Source organism: Typopeltis vanoorti, chromosome 9 (assembly GCF_054136105.1).
Source record: "Typopeltis vanoorti isolate ZY-2024b chromosome 9, IOZ_Tvanoo_1.0, whole genome shotgun sequence".
In the NCBI taxonomy this organism is placed as follows: Eukaryota; Metazoa; Arthropoda; class Arachnida; order Uropygi; family Thelyphonidae; genus Typopeltis; species Typopeltis vanoorti.
This window is the reverse complement of record NC_143557.1, coordinates 122803383-122825593: the sequence shown is the minus strand read 5'-3', so window position 1 is coordinate 122825593 and position 22211 is coordinate 122803383. Positions and strand designations below refer to the sequence as shown.

The 22211-nt window shown below is 36.1% G+C and overlaps 1 protein-coding gene across 5 annotated transcripts in view; it reads right to left on the bottom strand.

The window, feature by feature from the left end:
* LOC150103490 (pyruvate dehydrogenase phosphatase regulatory subunit, mitochondrial-like) overlaps positions 1-22211 on the bottom strand; it is a 184204-nt gene that overhangs the window by 25699 nt on the left and 136294 nt on the right. For all 5 annotated transcript variants that reach the window (XM_090397506.1, XM_090397508.1, XM_090397509.1 and 2 more), the window contains exon 15: positions 17005-17203. In XM_090397506.1, the coding sequence (XP_090253632.1) occupies positions 17005-17203 (199 nt within the window). The remainder of the gene's footprint in view (positions 1-17004; positions 17204-22211) is intronic.

Sequence of the window (22211 nt, the reverse complement as noted above, 5' to 3'; positions counted from 1 at the left end):
AATGAAGTAGATAAATACATACATGCATGCATACATACATTTTAATATATAAAAAATAATAGTTATTAACCTCTGTGCAAAAAGGAAAAAAATACATCATAAAGATTAATTTAGTTAACAACCAACTTAGTGGTGATAATGATGGTAGCAGAAATAAGGAATTGGTGATGATGATAAAAAAATGATTGCTATCATTTTGTGTATAGTTAATTCATACACCAGACACGGTAACTTTCTATGGCCTATCCACAGAAAGTTATTATGGTCAGCTTCATATAACTTTGTATAGGTGAACCAAATATATTAATAAACCATTTTTGAAATCATGTGAAAAATCCTTTAAAATAGTGTATTGTTTATTTTTGCAGGATGTAATTTTTTTTTTCACTTCATAATTATACCTGTAATGGGATCATTATTCTGATTATATTTAAATACCACAATCTCAGAACTGCAGAACTCGTCATGATCAACATGAAGCTGCTATCACATTATGATGCTTCTGATGATAACGGTTGACATTATTTTATTATTATGCATACAGAATCTAAATATTAATCTGATATTCTTCTTCTTTTCTTCAAGGATTAGGCATTTGCCTGCTCTGGCTTCACTGGTCTTTCCATCTTGTAGCTGGTTTTCTTCTTCTCTCTCTTTCCCTTTGGTCTATATTTATCCATCTCACTCGGTAGCCAATCTCTTTTCATCCTAAACAGATGCTCTTTTAATGTCTTCATTTTTTATATGGTCTAATTTTGTGCATCCTTTAACTGCTCTTCAAAATCTCATTTCTGCAGCTTGTATTTTATTTTCACCTTTCTTTTAAACAGTCCATTTTCTGAGCCATATATAGCATAGGAGTGACTATTACTTTATAAAATTTTAGATGAGTCTCTCGTCTTGTTTATATATATATATATATTCAGTGTCCTTTTAATTGTCAACAGGATTTTCTGAAATTTCTTTATTTTTTCATTTATATCTTTATCTTTTAGATATGTTATTACGTAGCCTAAATAGTTAAACTGTCATCTGTTGTGTCATTTTATTTTCTATGACTATTTTTGATCTAACAAGATCTTGATCTTTAAATGCCACAACTTTTGTTTTATTTTGTGAAATTTTTAAATTGTATTGTTGATTTTATTTAATTCATAAACTGACCATTTTTGTTTCATAACCATTCCAAGAGAATGGTTATGAAACAAAAACCACCAAGAGAATCCTTAAAATGCCTCCAACTAACAACACAATAAAACAGGATTACAAAAACGCAATCTCGCTTCCTTATATCAAAAATGTTACAGATAAGCTAGCCAAATTAATGAACAAACACAACATAAAAGTAGTCTTCCTTCCTATGGAAAAAATCTCAAGATTCCTACATCCACCAAAACCACCTCATCATCCTCTTAAAAAAACAGGAGTCTACAAAATCCATTGCTCTTGCGGGATTTGCTATGTAGGACAGACAGGAAGATCTGGAGAAATACGCATGGCTGAACACCAAAAAGACGTACAATACAAAAGAGAACAAAAAACGGGTCTTGCTTTCCATACCACTTCCACTGGGCATGATGTACTCTGACAAAAAACGACGATGTCGTACATAGAAAACAACAGTTATATAAGAAAATTTAAAGAAGCTGCTAATATGCTGAAAAACTCAACCCAATGCAATAAAAATTAAGGTTTAATTCTCCTCAAGTGTGGTCAGCTCTAATAAAAAATCTACCTCAATCTGAGCTTGGACTGTATGAACGAGAACAAGAACACGTGACATCGTCCAGTATTGTTCAACATCAATAACGTTTTTTATCTGCATTCTGTTATTTGAGTTTATGAATAGCCAGACGGTTATGATTTGTATTTATTAATTCTCTTGTTTAAACTTTAAGTTATACTATTAACGCCTGAAGATGTAAATCCTGTGATTTACGAAACTTGTCGGGAACTATTATTTCAGTATTTTGTATAACGGAATAATAAAAAATGTGGTGTAATCACCGAAATATATCTTTTGATCCTGTTGTCTATTTCCAGTGCCTAAGTAGCTGAAATATTTTACTTGTTCAATAGGTTCTCCATTCACAATCAGTTGATATTTTCAATGCTTCTGCCTTTCATTGTCTTTGTCTTGTTATTACTGACCTTCATACCATATCTATTATAACAGAAATTCAATTTAGTTAGGGAATCTTGCAGACTTGTAGCAGATTTATTTAGAATCCAGCTTGTTCTTCACCAAGCTTCTCTTCCACAATCCTTCTCAACCGTTTCTCAAGTATACCTGCATAAATCTTACCAGGAACACTCAGTAGAGAAATACTTCTGTAATTATCATATTCAGTTTTATTTCCTTTTCTATATATGGGTACTATGAAAGCTCTACTCCGATCATCGGGAATTTGTCCATCTGTCCAAGCCTTCTGAATTATGTAGTGCAGCCACTGTAAGACTTTTATAGCACCATACTTCAATATAACATCATCAACATAAAGCAAAGAGCTGACACTAACATTTCCAATTTTGATATCAGATTTACTACCACCACTTTCCTTCATAATGTAATCCATATAGATAATGAATAACAGATGGAATAATGTACATCCTTGTCTGACACCTGATTTAAGATTGAAACATTTTCCTGTACCAATTACATATTTGGTTTAATCCTTTATCCAAGTGTAAGCAAAGTTTGCGCCTGAAATATTTTCAGGACTAAGGCAACTCGTGGTAAAGGTGGTATAAGTTCTGAAATGCAAAGCACATCTCCTTGCGGACATGTATAATGTTATGTATTATGGGAAGGGCCACTACTCAGACCGGTTTCATTCTGGGTCTAGCTCCCAATTGAGGTCTCATTATTGGGAGCTAGACCCAGAGGTGGTGATACTAAGGTGGAAGTAATGCAAAAGTCATATCAATCTTAGTTCCACGTTAGAATCACCACCTCTGGGTCTAGCTCCCACTGACGAATCTTCAATAAAGGTCGAAACCAGTCTGGGTAGTGGCCCTTCCCTTAATGCATAGCATCATACATGTCCATAAGGAGATGTGCTTTGCATTAGGGAGATACTAAGGCAAGTGATCAGAACTTATACCACCTTTACCATGAGTTTCCCCAGTCCTGAAAATATTTCAGGTGCAAACTTTGCTTACACTTGGATAAAGGATTAAACCAAATATTTAATTGGTAGCATAGCCAAGTGAAAAAATTTCCATCATCTTCCTGTACTTCCTTCAATTCTAACTGCTGACTTACAACTCAAATAAACACTAAGTATTGCTTGATATTATGCCCCACTAACACCATACAACTGTAGTGTTTTAAATAGCTTCTCTCCTGGCATCTTGTCATATGCTTTTCCCAGATCTAAAAACTTAAATATAGATATTTGTTATATTCCCATGATTTCTCAACTATCTGTTGTAAAGTGAAAATTTGATCCTGACAGCCTCTATTTCGCATGAATCCAACTTGTTCTTCACCAAGCTTCTCATTCACAATCCTTCTCAACCGTTTCTCAAGTATACTTGAATAAATCTTACCAGAAACACTCAGTAGAGAAATACTTCTGTAATTATTATATTCAGTTTTATTTCCATTTTTATATATGGGTACTATGAAAGCTCTACTCCGATCATCAGGAATTCATCCCTCTGTCCAGGCCTTCTGAATTATGCAGTGCAGCCATTGTAAGACTTTTATACCACCATACTTCAGCATTTCTGGTCGAATATCAACTACTCCTGCTGCCTTTCCAGATTTCAAGCCTTTGATGGCTTTTTCTATTCAAGTATGGATTATGTATTCCTAACTGTATGCCTGTTTAGTGTTTTTTACCACTGTGTTATCACTGCTTGTTTCATTTAGCAATTTTTCAAAGTAATTACTCCATACTTCAGAAATATCTTTTTCTCCAGTTTTCATGTCACCTTTATCATCTTTAATGCCATTTACAGCACTCTTTCTTCCATTTCTGAGCTTCTTCAACAACCTCCAGAATATCTTGCCACCTTCTTGATATTTATTTTCTATGTTCTTACCCAAGTCTTCACATGACTTTTGTTTAGCTAGTTTTACAAAGTGTTTAGCTTTCTTACATTTGTCTCTGTATTCTCTAAGAGCACAAGCAGACTTATTTGCCAGGAACTTTTGATATGCTTTCTTCTTTCCTTCACTGCTTCTTTAACTTCCTGTGTGCACCATAGAGTTCTGATTTTTCTATCCTTGCAGACAACCTCAACACATGCCTCTCTCTCTCTCTCTGAATCAATCAATGTTTTCTTCAGAGTTTGCCAATGAATCTCCATGGTTTGATTCCTGTTCTCAAAATCTTTCATTTTTTCTTGAATAATGTTTGTATATTTCAGTCTACAGTTCACATTTGAGAGCTACTCAACTTTTATTCACTTTAAAACTTTCTTACATATTCTTCTTTTCAATATGAAATTCAATTTTATCCTGCTCAAGACTAAATGGTGATCACTCCCAATTTCAAATCCTCTGTACACTCTAATGGACTTCAGATAGAAAACATCATTATCAACAATAACATAGTCAATGAGACTTTTCTTATTTCTTGCATCTTCTCTCCATATGAATTTGTGCACATTTTTATGTTGGAACACAGTGTTAGTAATAAGTAGTCCATGTCCTGAGCAGAAATCCAACAAGTATTTGTCATTAATATTAGCTTTGCTCTTTTCTCCAAATTTTCAAAAAAAAATTATGTATGTGTGACAATCATTTCCTATTCTGCTATTTAGATTTCCAACAAGGACCAACTTTTCATTTTTCATTGTATCAGTTGGTTTTTTCTAAAGCCTCATAGGCACAAATAAGTCTCATTGTCCAGTTCCCCATTCTGATATTTGCCCACATCACTCTACTTGAAATTGCCTGCATTCAAGAAGCCTCGTATTTAGTGTTGAATACTATGGCTGCTACTCCTTTTCCTTGATTGTCATTGCCTGAATATAACATTTTGTATTTATTGCTCAGAAAGATCTCACCAGTTTTTGTCTTTTTTGTTTCAGTCACCCCTATTATGTTGATCTGGTACTTATCTAATTCCTCAGCTAGCTCCATTTCTTTGCCATTCAGGCTTCTTACGTTGATAGTACTGATCTTTAACTCTGGTGATGTTGAGTTGGGGTTTGTTTTCAGATTTGTTCCAGTAGCTGACTTTTCGCTGTTCACCCTGGTTCCCTGGCGAAAACAACGGGGGCCTTGTTTAACTGGGCGACGCCCCAGCCGGCATGAAATTTTGTCATGTTGTACCATCATTTTTTATTTTGGTTTAACCAATAAGAATACAATTTGGTCGGCTAAATCCCAAATTGCCAGCCCATCCTCGTTCGTTCAGTATCAAAGTAGATACCCAACAGTGTGCACCATGAGAAGGTGAGGATTGGACATTAGGTCAGAAGTCCTGATCGGTTCTCTGCATTCCTTTAAAGGCTATGTGGAGGTCTCCTCTCAGTTAGTTATACAGCTTTGACCCTTAAGCAATTTACAAACAATGTTTAATGGAGATGGCAAGCTGAATGTGGAAATAGACAACAGAAATAGCATAATTTCCGGCCTGGTTGGCCGAATGGTCAGTGTATCCGCTCTCCAACCAAAAGGCTGCGGGTTCAAATTCCACCATGGGCATGGATGTTTGTGATTGTCTGTGAAAATACTAGTGGTGGTGATGGGAGGTAGATGCTGTTGATGTAGTTACAGTTTATTGTATATGATGAATTGATTGGTGTAGAGTAGGTGCCCTCCCCTCCATGAGTCTTTGTACTCCCTTGAGTGTTACATAATAATAAGCTGGAATAAGAGAGAAATTTGTCAAATTCCTCCTTCCATGCTTTCAATGTATCCAAAGTATTTCAACTTTCTTTCTGTCAATATCCTCAAGGAATCTTAGGAATCTTAAAGTTCTACTGAGTTCTACACCCATCCATCTGAATATATGATATCCTCAACAACCTTCTGTAATGCCACATCTCAAAAGCAGCTATCTTTTTCTTATTAGACTTCTTTAGATTCCAAGTCTCACATTCATAAGTTGTTGTTGGAAAAACGGCTGCAGCCAAAATCTTCAACTTTGTTCCCATGGTGATAGATCCATCCTCCAGATTTTAGACAAGTCTGTGACTGTTGTTTAGCCATTCCTAATCTTCCACTGACATCTTCTGAACAGCAATTCTTCACATTACTAATGTGATTACAGGTACATGAAATAGCTGACTTCCTCAATTTTTTCTCCTTTAAGGTACACTTGTTTCTCAGGAGCTTCCCTGTCTGCATTTCCTTTGAGAACCATAATCTTTGTCTTGCTAGGATTGAGATGTAGTCCTCTGTTCTTACTGATATCATTAACTTTGTCAAGGATTTGTTCTAGTTCTTCCTTGTCATTACAGAGGAGTACTGTATCATCAGCATACTTCAGATTACTGATCAATCTACTACAATTAATTCCTGTCGAGCTTGTTTAGTATCTATGCCTGAGAGGACATCATGCATGTAGCATTGGAGAGTGTAGACATTCTTGTCCAACTCCCTTTCCAACCTGAAGCCAATCAGTTAATCCAACACCTGTTCTTACCATGGCTTCTTACTCCATGTACAAGTTAGCTATCAGCCCAATAGTATGTTGAGGAAAACCCATTCTTTTCATTACTTCCCACAGTCAAAAGCTTTAGAGTTGTCTATGAAACACGTTACCATAGGAAGTCTAAATTCTTTTTACTTTTCCATGATCTGTCTAAGACAAAGGATCTAATCTATGGTACCTTTACCCTTCCTAAATCTCTGCCTCTGCTGTGACCTCAATCCTATTTAGAATGATCTTTAATAAATTTTATTGTCATTAGATATTAAACTAATAGTTTTTGCAATCGTTTCATATCTCCCTTCTTATGTAGTGGTATGAAAACCGACTTTCATGGTAAATTTAATTTAATTACAATAAAAGGACACATTCAGTTAACAAGAAATAAACCTTTTGCATTGTTTTATTTGGGTCATATACTGCTCTTATACACTCTATTTGACTAGAAGAGGCAAAGATACATTTGGACTGTACAATATCACACACTGACAAAATAAGCAAGTAAAATCTTCAGTGTTTTTTTCTTTTTAAGAGTGTTACGTTTTTTCTTAACTGTAATAACAAGTTGCTAGTTTCAATACATTCATGGTTAGTCTATAGTGAGTAGCACTGCTAGAATTAGTTATTCTGTCAGAAAAGAATATGTAAATGCCCAAGATCTGTCAAAAGCAACAGAAAAGAAATTCAGTTCTTGGAGAGAAAATATTGTTTCATCAATGGAAACCAATATTGCACATATACCTGACAGACAAACACTGAACAAGAGAGGAAAATATGTTAAACAAAGTGAATAACTTTAATGCACACAGCACAAATATTTCTTATTGAAATTAATAGTAAATAGCTTGTTTGTTCCATATCAATACGTGAAACAAGCAAGCAATTCAAAGAGACAAGAATATGAGGTAAATACAACAATCAGTTAACCACTGAAATGGTTGCCACAGGTTTGAAGGATTATTTTATATATATGTGTGTGTGTGTGTGTGTGAGTGTGTCGTGACGTTCTATTTTCATGTTATGTTCTAAATCCGCCATCTTGGTTCGAGTCACTCTTATAAATAAAACAACTAATTGCAAATTGATCACCGATCCAAAAGTAGGGAAATTTATAATTATACTGCGCCACCCTATTTCCAGATTAGTCTATATAAAATAGTAGGATCAATTCTTAATTAAGTTAGCAGTCTCCTCATTTATTTAGGCCGAATTATTTACTATTCTACTTGGGGTTCCTGCAAGATTTGAATATTTATGAACGGTGCAATAAAAAGGAATTCAGGCAAACACAATATTTAGATTAACAAAATAAAACATTTAATATATGATATATATAACAAATACAAGAATTCTGCTTTAAAATGAAACAATACAATCAACTTAATACATCTTGCTAAGTCACTCATGCCAATTCAATGTTCTAAACTTTCACATACAATTCACAGTTTCAAAATCACAAGCTTTCTTAACTCAAGTTAATAAAACGAAACTTCTTATTTAATCAGTCTCCACATATCTATCAGCTGTACTTAATGTTTAAATTCACAGGAAGCACTAATCAAGGTAGACAATATTCCAAACAATCTTATTTCGGACTTTGAACTTCGAAGATATGTTAATGTTAGAACAAACAAGTATGACTACTCTTACCAGATACAATCTTCAGTACATCAATTAATTGTGAGCACACTTATGAATTAACTTATTTACGTTAGCGGAACACATTAATAAAAATTCTCCAACGATCTAACTGAACTACTGTTAATCGCGCTTCACTACTCTAGAAAAAACACATCAACAAGGCACTGATATCCTTCCTTGTTTACTTTTCTCGAACTAGTTAATCTCAATATGATTCTTCTCAGGGCAACATAGAATTAAGACGTAATCCTAGACTAACTGGAACTAATCAGAATTTTGCATTGAATGTCCAGTTCTTTATCCGGTTACAGCATTAATCTTCCTTTTACAACACAGCTGACTTCACTTGCAGCTAAGTATATGATTCACTATGTTTTGGCTCACTTCTAAACACTATTCTCATGAATTTCTGCCCTAGAGAACTTATAATTTTCTTCCACTTCCTTTGCTTGTATCCTACCTTCCTTCCCGCTCCGCAAAAACTTCCTCTTTCCTTTCTAATTAAAAATCTTATTGCCTCCCTTTCTCCTTTCTGGTTCCAAGGTCACCACTCTTCGACTCGTGCTTGTTTATTTCATGCGTCTCCATGACAACGCATGAACGTAAACATTTCGCTAAAGTAATACAACGCTCTACTCTTACATAACTGATTACATAACATTAAAATTTCACAAATAAGAATAAACAGAATATTTGACCTACATAATCAGCTCTTTCATTACGTATACAATTATTTATAATAATACTTTTCGTTACATCATATGCATATTTCAGTTATTATAAATTCTACACATATTATTGCCTAATAAATTAATAGTAGGTTAAGTTTAGAATAAATAATAAAATAGTAATACTTAATTAAGGAATAATAAATAATTTTTATACAAATCATGATTAATATATAATAAGCAATGTTAAATGTGAATGAAAAAAAATAAATTACACAACATAGTTTCATTCACAATTTAACACGTGTGATATGATATGATATTATATCATCATCATCATCAAATTCCTGCCATGTACCCTCAAGGGGTGTACAGGATATGACAGTACTACATGAAAAAATTACATCATTACTAACTTCCTATCTACAATTTTCCTCCAAATCAGTCTGTTACTTGTAAAGACTCCAACATTATCAGATCTTATATTTCTATCATCTAAGGCACTTTGTACCGTATCAATCCACCTATATCTTGGTCTTCCTCTGGGTCATTTTCCTGCCAACCTGGCAGAGAACACTTGTTTTGCTAATCTTTCCTCTCCCATTCTATTTAAGTGACCATACCACCCGAGATTAGCTCTACAAACGCATTCCTGGATGCTGACAATGTCAAGTTCTTTCCTAATATCCTCGTTTTTAATATGATATTGCCATTGATGCCATCTGTTCACGCCTATAATCTTTCTCAGGACTCTCATATCTGCAGTCTCTAGTCTTTGGTCAAGTTTTTTACTTCTGACCCAGCTCTCAGATCCATAAGTTAAAACAGGTTTGAACACTGTCTTGTATACAGCTAATTTAGTGTTCCGACTAATTTCTCTCTTATTCCATATGAATTTATTCAATTGACTTCCCAACATACCAGCTTTGCTGATTCTGTTGTCTATTTCTATATTTAATTTACCATCTTCAGTAAAAATCGTGACTAAGTAGCTGAAATGTTTTACTTGTTCCACATGTTCCCCATTCACAACACAGTTGACATTTTCAATGATTCTGCCTATTTTCATTATCTTTGTCTTTTTATTGCTGACCTTCATACCATATCTATTATAACAGCTATTCAATTTAGTCAGAGAATCTTGCAGACTTGTAGCAGAATTATTTAGAAGTATAACATCATCCGCATAAAGCAAAGAGCTGACATTAACATCTCCAATTTTGATATCAGGTTTAATACCACTTTCCTTCATAATGTGATTCATATAGATAATGAATAACAGAAGGGATAATGTACATCCTTGTCTCACACCAGATTTAACATTAAACCATCTTCCTGTACTTCCTTCAATTCTAACTGCTGACTTACAACTCAAATAAAGACTAAGTATTGCTTGATATAATGCCCCATTGATACCATATAACTGCAGCGTATTGAATAGCTTCTCTCTTGGCACCTTGTCATATGCCTTTTCCAAATCGACAAAACTTAAATTCAGATCTTTGTTATATTCCCATGCTTTCTCAACTATTTGTCGTAAAGTGAAGATCTGATCCTGACAGCCTCTATTTGGCCTGAATCCAGCTTGTTCTTCACCAAGCTTTTCTTCCACAATTCTTCTCAACCATTTCTCAAGTATACTTGCATAGATCTTGCCAGGAACACTCAGTAGGGAAATACCTCTGTAATTCTCACTTTCAGTTTTATTTCCCTTTTTATATATTGGTACTATTAGAGCTCTACTCCAATCATCGGGGATTCGTCCCTCTGTCCAGGCTTTCTGAACAATGCAGTGCAGCCACTGTAACACTTTTATACCACCATACTTCAGCATTTCTGGTCGAATATCATCTACTCCTGCTGCCTTTCCACATTTCAAGCCTTTGATGGCTTTTTCTACTTCAAGTATGAATACATATCCATACTTGAAGTATGGATATCCATACATATCCATACTTCAAGTATGGATATGTATTCCTGACTGCATGCCTAGTCAGTGTTTTTTATCACTGTGCTGTCATCGCTGCTTGTTTCATTTAGCAGTTTTTCAAAGTAATTACTCCATACTTCAAGGATATCTTTTTCTCCTGTTTTCATGTCACCTTTATCATCTCCTTTTACTGCACTCTTTCCTCCATTCCTATGCTTCTTCAACAACTTCCAGAATATTTTCCCACCTTCTTGATATTTATTTTCTATATTCTTGCCAAAGTCCTCCCATGACTTTTGTTTAGCTAGTTTTACACACTGTTTAGCTTTCTTACATTTGTCTCTGTATTCTGTAAGAGTAAAAGTTGACTTATTTGCCAGGAACTGTTGATATGCTTTCCTCTTTTCCTTCACTGCCTCTTTAACTTCCTGTGTCCACCAGGGAGTTCTGATTTTTTTTATCCTTGCGCACCACCTCACCACATGCCTCTCTGGCAGAATCAATCAATGTTTTCTTCAAAGTTTGCCACTGAATCTCCAAGGTTTGATTCCTGTTCTCAAACTCTTTCATTTTCTTTTCAATAATCTTTCTGTATTTTAGTCTACAGTTCACATCTGAGAGCTGCTCAACTTTTATTCGCTTTAAAACTTTCTTACATGTTATTCTTTTCAATATGAAATTCAATTTTATCCTGCTCAAGACTAAATAGTGATCACTTCCAATTTCAAATCCTCTGTACACTCTGGTGTCCTGCACCAGGGAGAAAACATCACTATCAACAATAACATAGTCAATGAGACTTTCCTTATTCCTAGCCTCTTCTCTCCATGTGAATTTGTGCACATTTTTATGGAACATGGTGTTAGTAATAAGTAGTCCATGTCCTGAGCAGAAATCCAACAGATATTTGCCATTATTATTAGCTTTGCTCTTTTCTCCAAATTTTCCCAAAATATTTTTGTATGACTCACAATCATTTCCTACTCTGCTATTTAGATCCCCAACAAGGACCAACTTTTCCTTTTTCATTGTGTCAGTTGCTTTTTCTAAAGCCTCAAAAAATTCCTCCACTTCTACCTTAGTAGAACCTTCTTTGGGACCATAGGCACAAATAAGTCTCATTGTCCAGTTCCCCATTCTCATATTTGCCCACATTACTCTACTTGAGACTGACTGCCATTCAAGAAGATTAGCCTCGTATTTTGTGTTGAATACTATGGCTACTCCTTCTTTTCCTTGATTGTCATTGCCTGAATATAACATTTTGTATTTATTGCTCAGAAAGATCTCACCAGTTTTTGTCTTTTTTGTTTCAGTCACCCCTATTATGTTGATCTGGTACTTATCTAATTCCTCAGCTAGCTCCATTTCTTTGCCATTCAGCCTTCTTACGTTGATAGTACTGATCTTTAACTCTGGTGATGTTGAGTTGGGGTTTGTTTTCAGATTTGTTCCAGTAGCTGACTTTTCGCTGTTCACCCTGGTTCCCTGGCGAAAACAATGGGGGCCTTGTTTAACTGGGCGACGCCCCAGCCGGCATGAAATTTTGTCATGTTGTACCATCATTTTTTATTTTGGTTTAACCAATAAGAATACAATTTGGTCGGCTAAATCCCAAATTGCCAGCCCATCCTCGTTCGTTCAGTATCAAAGTAGATACCCAACAGGGTGCACCACGAGAAGGTGAGGATTGGACATTAGGTCAGAAGCCCTGGTCAGTTCTCCGCATTCCTTTAAAGGCTATGTGGAGGTCTCCTCTCAGTTATACAGCTTTGACCCTTAAGCAGCCCATGATATTATATTATATTACATTATATAAATATGTGATACTTGTTTGAATATATCCTAGCTCCTGTTCATCAAGAACATTCATGTGAATGCATAGACAAAACAGTAAGAACAAACAAAAGTGACATGCTATGCAGTTATATAAAAGAGACTGATGTTATTTTTTAAAAATTATTTCTAAATGTTCCAAATGTTCTGCATGTTAATGCATTCACATTAATGTTCTTGATGAACAGGAGCTAGGATATATTCAAACAAGTTAATACTTAGGTTAATATTTAAGTGATTAGAATCTAATGCTATTTCCAAAGATTTCCATATTTTTCCTTCTGTTATAGCAATGGCGTAATAGTTCTGATTTATCCCATAAAACTTGATGTCTCATTTGCAAAGCATCTTGTGGGGCAGCTGAAGACACCATGTTTGAAGACAAAGCTGAGACTTCATTTCTATGGTATTCAATATCTCAAACATGTTCTTCAATGTGTTGTTCAATTGATTTTTTCTGTTCTGTCCATAGTAAGATGACTGGCAATCGCCCCATAACCAATAAACACCCAGATATTGAAGTGGACTATGTCGAGGTTTTGCAGATCTTAGCAGTGATCTCATCTTGATAAAGGGATAAATACTACTCTGATGTTATATTCCTTAAGTATTTTTGCTAGTTTTATGGAAACAGAGCTAATGTATGGGAGTGTGATGAGTCCTCTGTTTGCTTCTTCATTAGAAATTTCTCTAGTCTCATGTTGAGTAGTCTGGAGATAGTGCGCTCACTATAGCCATTTTGAAGGAAAGTGTTTCTTGAATGTTGAAATTCTTTGGCTAGTTCGTCCTTGTCATTGATGAGTTGGCAGGCTATTACTCCTAGTGTGGAAATGATACCCAATTTTTGCATAGTGTTCAGTATGTGTGGGCTTTCGAAATATAGAGACTTTTAATTTACCCGATTCCTTAGTAGAAGATCCAAAAATGGGAGTGAATCATTAGATTCTAATTTATAGGTGATTTTATGTTAGGGTGTTGATGATTCATGCACTCATGAAAAAGCGGAAGTGAAGGAAGTCTGGTCCATGGGTCCAGACTATCATTGATACCTTTCCATAATTTTGGTTTATGATGGGCTTTTCTAGGACCTTGTTTTCAAATGTTTCCATATAAGATTTACCTAAAACTGGCAAAAGAGGACTGCCCATGGCTAGACCAGATTTCTGTTTATATATTGTATTTTTATCAAGAAGACATGTCAGAGAATCTATCCCTTCTACTACACACACACACACACACACACACACACACACTACTTGAAAAGAAGTCAATGGACACCCCCATAGACAAGATGCATAGTAGCATGTAATGAGTTGTGTTTGTAGCTGGTATAAACTGGAGGAATATGACACTCCTTAGTTAGTGCAACTGTGTCTGAGTGAAATGGCTGGGAGAAAGGAACTGACAGAGTTTGAAAGAGACGTTCTAATAGGATGCTGTGTTGAAGGCCTCTCTGTTCAGCAAACTGTTGACAAATTAGGCCATCCCAGGTCATAGAATCAGTGATACCATATTGAGATGGAAGTGCAGAAAGTCAACCAACTGCATGTGCTACCTGCAGTGGACAACCCACCACACTTACTGAACATGACCATAGGATTTCATGAAGGTAAATATGTTAAAACTGCTATTTGTTGGCCAACACGTTGAATGTGGAGTTCTAGGTATCAACTGGAACATGAATCTGCACAAAAAACCAAAATATTCATACCCAAGGCTCAGAACATGAGTTTTCATGGTAGGACCGCAATATGCAAGTCCCATATTACCCTGAACTAACATGCAGCATTGTTTCCAATGGTGCAAAGAGCATGTGCTTGATCCCTTGATCCCAATGCTCCAGTTTATTCCACAGATGTTCAGTAAGGTTGAGATCATGGCTCTGTAAAGCCCTGTTCTCAACCCTCCTGTAGATGAATGGGTGTGGTGGATGCCCAGTGACCATCTCTTTCCAGAGTGCATAACCCCAACTATGAAATCCAGAGGCGGCAGAGTGATTTTCCTGGTTTGGCCTTGGACCTCTGTGGTGCCACGAACAATGAACTGAGAGGTATCTGAACATTCTGGACAATGCGATGCTTCCTACTTTGCGGCATTTCTACAGAAATGACCATTGTCTCTTTCAGCAAGACCACTGACTCTTTCACCATGTCATAAGGCTGCTGTCCTCAAGGTTGAGTCCTGTTCTCAACCCTGCTGAACATCTGTGGAATGAACTGTAGTGTTGGGATCAAGGGAATGTCCTCCCCCACCCCAACAGTCCAGGACCTCATTACATGCCTACAGGTAGAATGGTCTCTCCTTTTCCATGGTGAACTGATGAACATAGGCTATTGATTCAATATAGGAAGGTAGTTAGTTCATTTTCAGAATAAAGCTAGATTGCAAAAATATCATCTTCATGGCAAACCCAGAAACAGGGTTGAAGGTATCATCTAGATGGTTTAAATAAGAGTTTGCCAAAGGTAAAAGGGGATAGAGCAATCCATGTGGCTGAACTTCAATCAGTTTACAGATCTTATATTTCCAGCTGAAATATCCTGATTGTATAACAAATTCAAATATCTTCACAACATCCTGAGAGAAATCATCATACAGAAGAGAAAGCAGAACATACAAAGGAATGTTGGTAAACAGAGAAACAATGTCAAAAGCTTGTAATGAAGCAATCTTGATTTTTAAAAGAACATGATGGGGAATTTTTAATAAATGATCATTATCCAATACAGGCACTTAAATAGATGGGAAAGGAACTTTGTCATTATATGTGGAAGAATCTGGCTTCTTTATGGATTGTTATATTAAGTGAATGTTATATGAAAGTGATCCGAAAAGTTCTCGGTCTAACAATGAAAAAACGAATTTATAATTTCAAAATCATTTTTATTTTCAACATAATCTCCCTTAAGACTTTTATTCCAGCGATGCTCCAGCGCCATTATCCCGTCCCTGTAGTGATTCTCAGTAAGATCCACAAAATACTCCTCCAGCTGCAATCACCTCTTGATTCGAAGAAAAATGCTGACCAGCGAAGAAGAGTTTTAGTTTTGGGAAGAGACAGAAGTCAGAGGGAGCCAAATCTGGGGAATAAGGTGGATGTTCCAACAATTCATAGTGCAGATCCCTTAATTTTCCCATTGCCAAAACACCTTTGTGGGCAGGTGCATTGTCCTGATGAAAGAGGGTCTTTTCTCACGAATTTTTTCGTCTAGACTGGTTAGAAGATCGGAATAATATTCCCCAGTTATTGCTTTACCCTTTTCAAGATAATTAATAAACAAAATGCCTTTAGCATCCAAAAACACTGATGCCATGACCTTTCCTGCTGATGGAACCGACTTTGTCTTCTTTGGCACTGAACAACCAGATTCTGTCCACTGTTTGGATTCTAGTGTGTAATGGTGAATCCAAGTCTCATCCATAGTAATAAATCAACGTACAAAATCAGTTTTATTCTTGTTAAAACACTCCAAGCACTGTTCAGAGATTTTCATGTGAGTGCATTTTTGATCTGCTGTGAACAAGCATGGCACCCATCTTGTACAAAGCTTTTTCATTTGCAATTCTTCATGCAAAATATATCCTACATGTTCTTTTGAAATGCCTATAGTCTCAGCAATTTCACGCACTTTGACTTGGCAGTCATCCAATACCATATCATGCACTTGATCATTGATTTCAGGTGTTGTTACACTTTTTGGACGTCCTTCATATGGATCATCTTCAAGGCTGGTACAACCATGTTTAAACTCGGCAGCCCATTTCTTAATTGTCGAAAACAAAGGAGGAGAGTGCCCATAAACCTTTATGAACTTTGGAATGACTTGCAATTTTACATAGATGTTTATGACAGATGTACCAACTTAGAAAAAAAATCTTGCTGATAGTGTTGCCATCTATAGTCAAGGCCGAGAACTTTTCGGACCACCCTCGTATAAAGTGTGTGTGCGGCATATGTGTGTGTGTTTATATTAAGTATACTTATATACATGAACTAAAAATAGTTTAACAGAAAAGCCAGAAAGATGATACACTGATATGCTATATATATATTACTTCCGCAGAGAACATCAACAACAAAAAACATTAACTATGCACACACTTATGGAAGAAAAATAAACAATCTGCATATTTTTACAGAAAATGACAGTAGTTACTAATTTCAGCTTAAATTTTAAGCAATTATGAAAGATGTTATCTTGTTATTCATCAAAAATAAATAACAACCAACAGTACTTTTTTTTTTTTTTTTTTTTACTGGTAATTATTAAAAATACCCCAATATGACAAAATACAAATATTCTTCATTAACACATACCTTACAAGTAAAGCCAGGAAGATTCATATCTGTTCTTGTAAGTTCTGTCATTAATTGTTTTGACTTTGGACCGACAACATTTAGCACAGTATACATAGAAGTAACATCAGTCACCGACACAGACCCATCTGATGGCATGTGATGTCTCATCCATTCCCTAATACGAGTCTGTTGTGCTGTTGGAGACATCATAAAATAGCTGCAAATAAATAAATCAATGTTTAAGTAAAGGGATATTACATCTCATATAGTTTCTTAGCTGAACAAGAAACTCAAAAAAGAGTTTCATGCCGAATATAGTGAAAACTATACAAAGTTCGGCGATTCCAAGCATAAGCAAATACCCGGATACTGCAGCAACTGACCCTTAAGGTAGTGCAAGCTGAGGCAACTCATGCCAAAGGTGGAGCAAGCTCCGATCACTATTCTTGATATTTACCCATAATGTGAGCTTAGCTCCTAGGAGCTGTATTACTGTTCTACATTATGAGAGAAGGTCACTACCCAGACCAGTTTCAACCTTTATTGAGGTCTCATCAGTGAGTAGGTAGACCTAGTTAATATCAACAGAACTTACAACCCTTCTATGAGTATTGCCGAGAGGTTTCCTAATAAATTATTAGATATATGAAGAGTCCAAAGGCTTCAATTTGGCGACATAAGACTTGTTTAAGTTAAGGGATATTACATCCCATATAGTTTCTTAGCCGAATAAGAAACTCAAAGAGTTTCTTATTCTGCTAAGAAACTATATAACATAAACAAGTCTTATGTCGCCAAATTGAACTATATTCGGCATGAAACTCTTAGAGTTTCTTATTCGGCTAAGAAACTATATGGGATGTAATATCCCTTAACTTAAACAAGTCTTATGTCGCCAAATTGAAGCCTTTGGGCTCTTCATATATCTAATAATTTATTAGGAAACCTCTCGGCAATACTCATAGAAGGGTTGTAAGTTCTGTTTGCTATAAACTTGATATTAACTAGGTCTACCTACTCACTGATGAGACCTCAATAAAGGTTGAAACCGGTCTGGGTAGTGACCTTCTCTCATAATGTAGAACAGTAATACAGCTCCTAGGAGCTAAGTTCACATTATGGGTAAATATCAAGAATAGTGATCGGAGCTTGCTCCACCTTTGACATGAGTTGCCTCAGCTTGCACTACCTTAAGGGTCAGTTGCTGCAGTATCCAGGTATTTGCTTACGCTTGGAATTGCCGAATTTTATATAGTTTCCACTATATTCGGCTAAGAAACTATATGGGATGTAATATCCCTTAACTTAAACAAGTCTTATGTAGCCGAATTGAAGCCTTTGGGCTGTTCATATTATCTAATAAATAAATCAATAATTGTAAATTTAAAAATTATGTATGGAAAGCATTAAAAATTATATTCTAAAGAACCAGTCTTGAAGGACTTCAATCTGGAGGTGCAGTATTAATTGAATAATGATAACATATTTATATTATTATTATAATATGGGTATCTCCATGGAGTCCGTAGACTCATCAAGGGAGGCCTTAAACAAAAATGCCAAGCATTATTCGATATTCACGCAGTGTCTATCATACTTTGCTTTGAACTCATTCACAGTAATGGTGCCCACAAAAGACTCTGGAAACCTATTCCATTCATTCACCATTCTCCAAGCAAAAAAATCTAGTTCACACAATCTTGCTAAGCTCATTTTCCAAGGATGGCTCCTAGTTCTTCCACCACTAGACTTATTCCAAAAAATTTCCTCCCTCTGTATTAATCCTGTAAAAATCCTTCAGTAATTTGTATGTCTCAATTACATCACAACTTATCCTCATACGGTGCATCCAATAGACCTGCCACCATTTTGGTCACTCGGCTCCAAAAAATCCAAGTCACAAGATCTGTACAGAGTAGTTAAGATGGGGGGGGGGTCTTACCAAGGCTCTATGAAGAGGTATAATAACCTGCTTATCAAGGTGTTCTTCAATAACATATAATCTGATGAGCTGTTTCAGCCACTTTTGCAATATGCTCTCTAAATTTCAACTCTCTATCCACTAACATCCCCAAATCTCTGGCTTCAATTTCCTGGAATAGAGGTCCATCAATATTGTTGGTAATCTTTTCACTCCAAAATGCATAAACTTTGACACATTATATGCCTTGACACATTAAACTAATATCCATTCTCCTTTGCCTACACCGCCAGTATATTTAGATCATCCTGCAAAATTTTATCATCATCTTTATTGTCTAGTGCTCTACCCAATTTTAGCATCATTAGTAAACAACTGAATAGTTCCTCTGAGATAATTTCCTACATCATTAATGTGCAAATTAAATAGTAGTTGTCCAAGAACAGAGCACTGTGGCATGCCATCAAAGCCTTCTACTGGACTCTACTCCTCAATAAACTGTCTGGTATCTATCCATCAACCATCCCTTTATCCACTTCGCTAACTTTATATCAATCCCATAACCTGCAATCTACTGATTAGAATTTCATGTTCGTATCCTGCCAAAAGTCTTTGCAAAGTCCAGCAGTACCATTTTAACCCCATTACCTTTATCCAACTCAGCTATCATTATATTATAAAAGGTAAGTTATTGAAGCATGATCTACCCTTTACAAAAACCATGTTGCCCTCCATAGAGTATCCTGTTCCTGTCTACCTATTCCTGTATTTTGCTCTTTTCCAAATCATATCAGAATTCACAGTACCTTAACTATGACTCCTGATATGTTGATGGGTTGGTAATTTGCTCGGTCTTGGAGCCTCCTTTATGCAATGGAACTGTTTTCCCCCCTTTTTCCATCTACTTGAGTCCAACCCAGAACTCAGATTAAACCAATGTGGTAAAAAGCACTGCAATTTCCTAGCACCTTCTCGTACAACTCGAGCTGATATACTATCTAATCCCATAGCTGTATTGACATTGAGGTTCTGTAATATCCTATGCATCTCCAGTTCATCTACCTCTATTTCCATATAAACTCTTGCCTCTCTTGTTACTAATATCTCCATCTGGATGATACTAAGTGACCACTTTGCAAGAGTGTAATTCAACTATTTCATCTGCTTCAGTTACCTTCCTACCATCAATCAGCATTCATTAAAATTATTCTCTCACAATCATTTTTACAACCAAAAGAACTTTTCAGGATTACCTTTGGCCTGTACTGCTAATTTCCCCTCATACACATTTTGCCTTTCTTACCAGAATATGGTTATTCTTCTGGCCTGTACTTTGTACTGCTCGTCATGCTTCTCTATGAATTTACAAATAGACTTAATGAGTGAAGGACAGGTAATTATTATGGGGGATTTCAACTATGGTAACATTGATTGGAAGGAGGAGAGGACACATGAGAGGAAGGAAATGGATTTCATGCAGTTAATAAGGGATAACTACCTGAGAAAGCATGTAATGGAATATACTAAGGGGTTCGAGAACGCTCAACCTAGTAACTGCATCTGAGAATTTGACTGTAATGAATATGACCACATTGCCACCAATTGGTGAAAGTGATCATAACGTCTTGACTTGGGAGGTGGCTAAATGTCTGGAATTTTCAATTAAGACAGGGTACATGTGGAATTACCAGGCTGGTAAGTATGACAAGCTTAGGAGGATTGCTTGGATCAGTGCCATGGCATGTAAAACTGCAAGGGCTGGATATTGATAGTGCATGGGAAGTGATAAAGGAGCGTTTTGAAGGAGGTAATGGCTGACTGCATACCTTGAGTCTGGAGAGTAAATCAAGTGGGAGTTAAATGGATGAATAACACCATTAAGCTTGAGCTGCAAAACACAAATGATTGTAGAGGGAATTTAAAGAGAAAGGTGACCTGCAGGCACGTGAACAGTACAAAGCACAGGCCAGAAGGGTAACTAGTGTGGTAAGAAAAGCAAAAGCAGATTATGAAAGGAAATTAGCAATGCAAGGCTAAAGAGAATCTCAAATAGGTCTTTTGAGTGCTGCAAGTAAAAGAAAAAATGTATATGGCAGAATGTTTTTAAGGAATGCTGATGGTAGGGAGGTAACTGAATCAGTTGAAATAGTAGAATTACTAAGCGAACACTTTGCAAATAAGAGTATATCATCCAGGCAGTGATATTGCAGGAATGAGGGAACCAATAGCTTATACAGAAATTAAGGTGAATGAAATGGAGAAGAATAGTATATTACAGAACCCTTAATGTGAATACATCTGTGGGATTGGATGGTATACCAACTCGAGTCTTATGTGAAGTGGCAAAGGAATTGTCAATGCCCTTGACCATATTGTTTATTTTAAGTCTCAGCTCTGAGTTAGTCTCAAGGGAATGGAAAGAAGGGAAAATAGTTCCATTGCATCAAGGAGGCTCCAAGAACGCTGTTGCAAATTATCGACTGATCAGCATATGAGGAGTCGTTTTCAAGGTTTTGGAAAACGTAGTCAAGAGCAAAATATAGGAATGGATAGATGAAATGGGATACTGTATGGTGGCAGCATGGGTTTGCTAAGGGTAGATCATGCCTCAGTAACTTGCTCACGTTTTATAATACAGTGAACTGGATAAGGGTAATGGGTTTACAGTGATACTGCTGGACTTTGCTAAGGCCTTTGACAGGATACCACATGGAATTCTAATCAGTAAACTGCAACACATGGGGATGGATATAGAGTTGGTGAGATGGATATGAGGGTGGTTGATGGAGAGATATCAGAGAGTAGTTTATTCAGGAGTAGAGTCCAAAAGAAGGCCTGTGACTAGTAGTGTGCCGGAGGGTTCTGTTCTTGGACCACTGCTATTTATTTTGTTCATTAACGATATAGGAAAGGATCTGAGAGGAACTGTTCATTTATTTGCTGATGATGCAAAGTTGGGTAGAGCAATAGTGAATGCAGATGATGTCAAAATTCTGCAGGATGATTTGGACAGATTGGAAAACTGGACTAAGAAGAATGGATGTCTAATGTAGCAAAGTGTAAGGTTATGCATTTTGGGGTGGAAAGATTAGCAGCAGTATACCACATTGGTGAAACTGTACTCCAGGAAATTGATGAAGCCAGAGACCTGGGAGTGTTAGTCGATAGGGAGTAAAGTTTAGGGAGGACACATAGCAAAAGTAGCAAAATCAGCTCATCAGATCACTTTGGTTACTGAAAAATGCATTGATGAGCAGAGACAAGCAGGTTATTGTTCCTCTTTATCAAAACTCGATAAGACCCA